This window comes from Choloepus didactylus (genome assembly GCF_015220235.1).
Source record: "Choloepus didactylus isolate mChoDid1 chromosome Y unlocalized genomic scaffold, mChoDid1.pri SUPER_Y_unloc1, whole genome shotgun sequence".
NCBI lineage: Eukaryota > Metazoa > Chordata > Mammalia > Pilosa > Megalonychidae > Choloepus > Choloepus didactylus.
In genome coordinates, this window is record NW_023637624.1 from 1,767,181 (window position 1) to 1,775,255 (window position 8,075).

Genomic DNA, 8,075 nt, shown 5'->3' on the forward strand with positions numbered 1-8,075 from the left:
TTTCTTTCTCGGCTGTGGTGTCAGAAGGGCAGACCTGAAAAACCTGCTGGGCCTGCCTCTGAGTGTGTGTGTCGGGGGGAGGGGGGGGGGTGCCTGTCCTCTGCAGTGCTCCTGCTGCAGCCTATTCCGGACTGGTCAGGGCCTCAGGGTCACCAGTGGGGAGACCCAAGGGCTGATGTGGGTCTGTGTTGGGGAGGGGTTGCTAGGATTCCCCTCTCACCATCTCTGGGCCCCTTGGCAAGTGTGTGGAGAGCAGGTGGGAGGAGGCAAAGGTTTGGCCTTGGGTGGGGGGGTGGGACCTTGCTCCTGTGTCTGGCCTGCCCAGTGACCCCGTGACTCAACTCCTAGCTATGTCCCTGAGGTTAAGCTCACAGGGTGGAGTCGAGGTTCCTGTCTGGACCCTGGAGTGACTTCCAGGATGCCCTCAGCTCCCAGGGGAGGAAGGCTTGAAGCAGCCAGTGTCGGCTGTGGGACCAGTCCTGGTGAGCATGCCCCTCAGGAAGGGGTGGGGGTTCCTGTTGGGGTGGAGGAAGGTACAGGGGAGTCCTGTGGGTTTCCTCAAACCCAAATGGAGGCAGGGGAAGTGGGAGTCCCAGGAGTCAAGGGGCAGAGGAGACCGAGCTGGAACTTGAAGGCAACCCTGGCTGGGAAATGTCTGTTTTCCAAGTCAGCATACCCTGTCAGACGTTAGTCAGGTGGGCACACGAGTGCCTCTGCAAAGCACACACTCATGCCCGGATTTGTGCAAAGGCTCTAGGGACCGACCCCACGACCCCTAACATTGAGGGCAGGGACCCACTACTTCAAGGAAGAGGTACAGACGTTCTGGGTGGGAATGGGGGGTGGGACTGAGGGATGGGAGGGTAGGAGGACAGCAGAGAAACTGTTGAGACCTTATAGGCAGCTTGGCCATACCCCACACTGTATATATGGGGAAGGGGCTTGAACCCATTCCTCCTTGGTTGCCTGGGTCTGCTCCACACCCAGCCACTGTGTCATGGATGAGCTGTGAGTTTTGAGGTGGGTGGAGGTGGGACCTCTGTGATTGTGTGAGGCCTTCCCAGTTGCCTGCCACTGAGGTCAGGCCAGGCATGGGAGCTGTGCAGGATGTGGGAGGGAGCAACTCTGGAGGAGGCGGCCAGGGCAGAGCTATTAGCCAGCCAAGGGCAGGCTCCACAGCCAGCCAGGGCATCTGGGGGCAGAGGAGGAGGCAGAAGGCAGGCGGGTTTGTTATCTGTAGCTGTGGACTTTGCTTTCCACACATCCCAGCAGGTTGTCTTCCCTATGTGAGCTCAGGCCAGGCTAGGGTGGGGAGAGGGGCTGGAGGGAGCTCAGAGTCAACTGAACACTCTCCCTGCTATACTGGGGCAGCAGGTACAGACCCACAGATCCAGGCTTGAACCCTGGCTCTGCTGCCTCTCCATTTGTTTATTCAGTCATTTATTCACACAAACTGGCAGACATACACTGAGCACTTGCTGTGTGTGCAGCAGTGTTGAAAGTGCTTCAGATACTGAAGAAAACAGAACAGATATATTCCGGGTCCTCGTGGGCATATGGAGGACTCATACTCTCCTGTATGGTAATTCTGAGAGGACATAACACAGGGGCCCACCTCTTGAAGTGACATTTAAGCCCAAGAATGATAAGTGAGAACCAATGATTGGGGGTGAGAGGACAAAAAGAGTCCTCCAGACAGTAGCCACAGCTTGGGCAAAGGCCCTGAGACCTGACAGACCTGGGAGCTAACCAGGAAGTTGGTGGGGATGGAGTAGTTCTAGCTAGGGAGAGTGTTGGACCTGTGGGGTGGGCCTGAGCTGTGTCTGTGGCCAAGGTCTTTCACTTCTCTGTGCCTTACTCTCCTTATCTGAAAACAGGGGTGATAGCCATCATAGGGCATTCATGAAGATTAAATGTGGCCTGGTACATAACTGTACCAGGTACCCAGGTGCTTAATAAGTGCCCACTGTTGTTATAGTTGGTTGAATTTGTACCATTAATTCTCCCTTCCCAGGCAAGACTCCTGGCTGTGGCTGATGGGCCTCTGAAGAGGTGTTGTAAGTCCACCCAGCTCTCCACTTGCTGTGCTCCCACTCAATGGGAAAGGAACCAAGGTACCAGGGCCAACACCATTCTGGGGCAACCCAGCTGGGTCCAGATAACGATGCAGATTCTGAGAGGGCAGGTCAAGCAGGCTGTGGGCTCCAGGGCACCCCAGATTCCCAGTTGGGGCGTGGGAAGCTGAGCAGGAGTGAGGGGTTGGGGGATCCCGGGATGTGCTCCCTAAACAGCTCCTGTGCCTCCCCACCAGGCCTTATCCCGCCATCAGCCACGGCCTCTCAACAGCACCAGAATGGAAGTCAAAGGTCAGCTGATCAGCTCTCCCACCTTCAATGCCCCAGGTCAGTGGCTGGTTTCCCCTCCTCCTGCCCCGTCCCCTGCTCTGAGTCACCACCTGCCCATGTGAGAAGGGCTGGTCCCTGGCCCCACAGCTGCTCCAGGAAACCCTGGCTGTCCCAGTCATCTTTGCTCCCTCCGTGTCCAGCTGCCCTTTTTGGAGAGGCTACCCCCCCGGTGAAGTCAGAGCGTCTGCAGGGGCTGCTCAACTGGCAGCGGGCCCTGCAGGAAGCCCTGAGCCTGAAACTTCAGGAGCTCCGCAAGGTGTATCTCCAGCAGGCGGTAAGGCCCCGGCCCTAGGCCAGCCAGGTGGGAGGCTAAGGAGTGGGGGCCTCTGAGGTGGCGATCGCTGAGCCACTTATCTGACCTGTCACCTTCTATCTCATCCAAGCTCAGCTTAGATGTCTTAGAATTAATGAAGTATGGTAATTAATGTAGGCCCACACTCCCTTATCTATAATTCTAAAACCCCAAAAAACTCAAAACAAAAAGAAAAAAAAAAAGCAGTTTCCGAGCTTTGGCAGCAAAACCTGACCCGAACTGACATGGTACTTTATAGTTTCTCTTTACCCTTCTTAGACTGTAGATACCCACAAAGTTTGCCAGAAAAGTTCAGAGCCTGCAGCCCCAGACCCCCACGTGGGTGTTATGTAATATACTGTACAAAGGCCACCCTGTGTTGTGTTTACAAAAACTAAATGATTCTAGATTCCAAAGCAGGTCTCCCTGTCCCCACTGCCCCCACTGCCCCAGGGATTTGGGCTGAGGGGCTGAGTGTACACTGCACACCTGCCCAGTGGAGATATTGGAAGGAGGAAGAGAAACAATGTGGGTGGGGCCCTGAGCAGGGCTGGGCTCTCAGTAGGAGAGAGAGTTTAGTTTTTGGGGTCCTCCCCCCACCCCAGCAAACTGTTGGTAGTCTCAGAGCCCTGCCCCTCTTCCAGGAGCTGACTGGCCAGCTGCCCCCCGAGTGCCCACTGGAGCCTGGTGAACAGCCCCAGTTGGTCCGACGATGGCCCCCTGCAGCCTGCGCCTACCCTCCACTGCACCCCAACCCAGCGCACCGCTCCCTGTGCCCTGCTGAGGTGAGCAGACTGCTTGGAGAGCAAAATGGTGGGAGGAGAGGGGAGACAGGTACAGACAAGGAAGCGCCTGGAGGAAAATATGGCAGAATGGGGACTCTGTCCAGGGGCGGAAGAGGCTAAGATGAAAAGGGGGAAAGCAGCTTGAGGGAGGCACGTTCCTGGTTTGAGAGGTGCAGTGGTCCCCAGGGGAAGACAGGAGCAGGTCCCAAGATAAGTTCCACCTCTTGGCAGGATAAGCCCCACCCGCAAGAGGTCCCTAACTCAGCCAGGGTAGGTCTGCCACCTCCTGGAAGATGAATAGGTATAGCCCCTAATCAAGAAAGGCTCTTCTTCCCCCAGAGGACAAATAAGCTGCCCCACTAGGATAATAGGTTCACCCCTTGTCAAGTTGAGCCACACCCACAGGAAGAGTAGGCCCTGCCTCCTGTTTAGGTGGCCCCTGCCACCTCCTTGTCCCGGTGCTTGATGATTTCCCACATTTGGTCCTGTTCTGTCCATCTTTGGCTGGGCCCCGCAGGAGCTAGCTCTTGAGACCCTGGAGCGTGAGGTGTCCGTGCAGCAGCAGATCGCAGCAGCTGCCCGCCGCCTGGCCCTAGCCCCAGAGCTGAGCACTGAGCAGCACCGGCACTGGCACCAGGTCCAGGCAGATGCATTACAGAGGCTGTACGAGCTGGTGGAGCAGCTCGTGGATGTCCGGGCCCGCATGGGACTCCCGGTGGTCCTGCCACCCCAGCCACTGCTGCTGTCCACGGGGGCAGTTGTCACCACACAGGGAGTCTGCCTGGGCACGCGCCTCACTCAGCTCAGCCAAGGTGAGCCAGGCCACATAACCCCGCTGATGAGGGTGGGAGAGTGGGCTCAGCGAGTAGACACTGGCTAATGGACAAGGCCGAGGTGGGATGGGGGAACAGCCAGTGTGAAGATGGGAAGGCAGGCAGGACTTAAAAGGCCCAACCAGTAGGAAGAGTTGTGATAAAACTGGCTTAGAGGGCAGGGCAGGGCCGTTGGGGATACAAGAGAAATAAGGACCCAAGCCCATGGTAGTTTTGGATTCAGGTAAAGGTGGATTCTTGGGAAGAGAAGAGGGTAAGGAGGAGGCTGGTCCAGAAGGCAGGACTAATCAGAGGAGCCCATCCGATGGTGTAAGGGGATGGCAGCTAGGCGTTGGATTGATAGGCCTGTTTCTCCCCCTTCTCATCTATAGAGGATGTAGTTCTGCACTCAGAGAGCAGCTCCCTTTCAGAGTCGGGGGCCAGCTATGATAATGGTGAGTACTCCTATCTCCCTAATCTATACCCACATCCCTCTTATGTCCCTTCTGACCACCCTTTGCTGCTCAGCCCCTCCTGTACCTCTTCAGCTCCATCTCTTCTTCATCCATGCCCCATCTTCCTGTGGGCCCCCCATCTTCTCAGCTTCTCACCCCTGCTCCCTCAGCCCCAGTCTACCTGTGAGCCCCTCCCCTCCCCTCTTTGCCCTGTCTCATCCCTTAGCTCCTCCTCAGCCCTGCTTAATGATGTCCCAGCACTTTGTCCCTCCCCTGCTTCCCTAGCCCCTACCCTTTGCTTTGCCCCCAACCTGTTCTGCCCCCAGAAGTGTCTCGCTGACTTCTCCCTCAATTTCTCCCTTCCATTCAGAGGAACCCCGTGGCTGCTTCCCTCTGGCTGAGCGCCCCTCACCATCCAAGGCCTGGGACCAGCTGCAGGCAGTATCTGGGGGCAGCCCTGAGTGGCGAGCCCCATGGAAACCACCCCCGTCAGATCTTTACGGGGACCTAAAGAGCCAGTGGAACTCTGTGGCCAGCCCCACCAGGTGTGGGTAAAATCCCTCTCCCTCCTTCTTCATGAGCCAAGAATGGGATCCTGAGGCTGGGCTAGCAGGAAGCTCCACTGGTAGGTATGGTCTCTAACCTGGGCCCCTACCTGGGCCTGCCTGTCTCTGTCTAGCCCCACAAGCTCGCTGCCCAGGAGTGCCTCCAGTTTTGAGGGGCGAAGTGTGCCTGCCACCCCTGTCCTCACCTGGGGCGCCGGCCCCCAGCTCTGCAAGTAAGGGGACTCTGAGGGTGGGTTTGAGGATCAGAGGAGGAAACTGTTAGTTCTAACTGGGGTTTTGGGGAGAGCATTATCAAAGGGTGTTGGACCTGGGAGGCTGGGCTTTGAAAGGTGAATAGGAAGTTGTTCTGGAGGAGAAGGGTATGGGGATTTGGGGCAGAAGTACCAAAATGTGAGTGTGGATTTTTCTGTGCATTTTCTATGCATTGTAGATGAGTCGTTTCCCTTCTCTCAATCTTCGTCTCTTCATTTGTGAAATGGACATAATTTCTGCCTTTGAAAGACGTAGTCATAGTAACAGTTATGGTTAACATGTACTGAGGGCCCTACCATCTACCAGGAATTAGTGCTTTACATAGAATCAATTCATTAGTCACAAGATCCCTATAAACCACAACTTTTCTAGAAAACATTTTCAAAAAGATCCCTATGAGGTAGATGCTATTGTTAATTCCCTTTGAGGAAACTGAGGCACAGAAAGGTTAAGTAACTTGTTGGTAAAGTGAAGACCTTGTATTCAGACCCAGGCAAGTTTGGCTCTAGAGTCCATGCTTTAAACCACTACACTATACTGCTTCTTAAAACATTTTTTAGCAAGGATCTCCTTTGTCCCAGGCAGTGAACAAAACAAAGTCCCTGTCCTTGTGGAGCTTATGTCTTGTGAATGGTGGTGGTGGTTGTGCTGATAGTTAGGGATGGTTCATATTCATGGTGGGTGAGAGAGTTCAGGAAGAGTCTTAAATTCACGGCCCGGGGAGTAGGACTTCATTGTGGAGGCAGTGGAGAGCCATGCAAAGGACCCTAGCAGGGGACAAGGGGTCTCACAGGCCCCTCCTCTGCTAGCGCTTCCTCTCCAGCTGACACATCTTTACCTCTCCCTCAGGGCTAACAGCCCCTGGGCCGCCCCCCACTCTAGATTTCCAACCTCTGCTGCCCTTTACATGCCTATTACCTGACACCATACACACAATTTGGAATCCTGGGCCCATTTTCAAGGTGTGGAAATGAAGGCTCACAAAGAGACAGGGGAGGGAGGGCACTTAGCCCATCTGCCTGACTTTCCTGACCTTACTGCCATTTCCCCCACCTCTGCCTCCCCAGACCTGAAGGCCTCCATTCTCACCAGTGGTCCGGCAGCCAGGACTCCCAGGTGGGCTTCCCCCGCGCTGACCCTGCCTCTGACCGTGCCTCCCTCTTCACAGCTCGCACCCGGTGCAGCAACAGCTCCAAGGCCCTGTTGGTGGACCGGGCAGCTGGCAGGGGAGCTGGCTCCCCACCTGCCCCTCTGCCTCCCCCCCCCCGCCACTAGCCCCCCAGTCTGCAAGAGCAGTGAGGTGCTGTATGAGCAGCCCCAACCAGCCCCTGCCTTCTCCTCCCGCACGGCTGGTCCCCCAGACCCTCCCCAGGCCACCCGACCTAGCTCAGCTGCCCCTGCCTCACACGCCCCCCCCCCCCCCCCGGCTCCCACCTGTGTGTGGGGACTTTCTCTTGGACTATTCCCTGGACCGGGGCCTGCCCCATGGTGGCAGTAGGGCAGGCTGGGGGGAGCTGCTGCCTGCAGCTGAGGTCCCAGGACCCCTCTCCCGCCGGGATGGGCTCCTGGCCATTCTCCCAGGCTCACCACCCGTGTATGCAGCTGAGGGCAGCAGCCCCCTCCTTCACAGTAGGATCCCCACGCCCGTGCCACCCGCAGCAAGCCCTGTGGCCTTCCCCTAGAGGCCGCTGAGGGTCCGGAGGTGCATGCAACCCCTCTGCTGTGGATGCCCCCACTCGCCCGTATCCCCCCGGCTGGTGAGCGCAGCGGCCACAAGAACCTTGCCCTGGAGGGGCTACGGGACTGGTACATCCGGAACTCGAGACTGGCCGCGGGGCCCCAGCGCCGGCCCGTTATCCTCTACACGGACCCGCCACACCCACCCTTCCTCCAAGCTCGCTGCTACGAGGTGGGCCAGGAGCTCTACAGAGTCCCCAGCCAGGCGCCGCTCCCGCACTCCAGGAGTTTCACGGCTGCCCGCATCTCCCCCCCTCACTTACCCGGCCAGAGCGAGACCCAAGCCGAAACAGAGCAAGTAGTTGGTTTGGTAGTAGAGGAGGTTGTTGTTGACTCGGTGGCACCATCGCTGCGGGTCGCATGGATCCGGGGCTGCCAGACGCGCGGAGCCCAGAACGAAGTCGTCCAGGGCGCGTAGCGGCGGCAGCCGTATCTCCGACATCCTGCGGGTCGATGTTGCTGGACCAGCCAGAAGGGCGGTCGGACTACAACGTCTGGCCCACCCCGCGCCACCGCACGGGACACCGGGAAATGGAGTTTTGGACCTGCGACTCTGCCACCAGCTTAAGTGGATTGCGCAGGGGCAGCGGTGCACGTGTCCGGAAATGCAAACAGTACACAGAGCAGTAAGGCAGCAGGGGCCACCGGGAAATCAAGTCTCCACCGAAGGCGAGACGCTCCCTCCTCCCACTTCTTTCAAACGCTCACCCACCTCGGGCGGCGCCCGCGGCCAAAGCACACAGTAAGTCAGGCCTGCAAGGACGCGCAGAG

At 57.5% G+C, this 8,075-nt stretch overlaps 1 protein-coding gene across 1 annotated transcript; it reads left to right on the plus strand.

Moving 5' to 3' along the window:
* The first annotated feature begins 2,097 nt into the window (after window positions 1–2,097).
* CCDC120 (coiled-coil domain containing 120) lies at window positions 2,098–7,722 on the plus strand. The gene is given in 12 exon segments (XM_037824673.1): window positions 2,098–2,181; window positions 2,312–2,402; window positions 2,546–2,679; window positions 3,342–3,482; window positions 4,000–4,294; window positions 4,687–4,749; window positions 5,120–5,294; window positions 5,429–5,527; window positions 6,635–6,818; window positions 6,820–6,978; window positions 6,980–7,196; window positions 7,199–7,722. Coding segments are annotated over 12 exon segments (2,166 nt in total).
* Window positions 7,723–8,075: the final 353 nt, after the last annotated feature.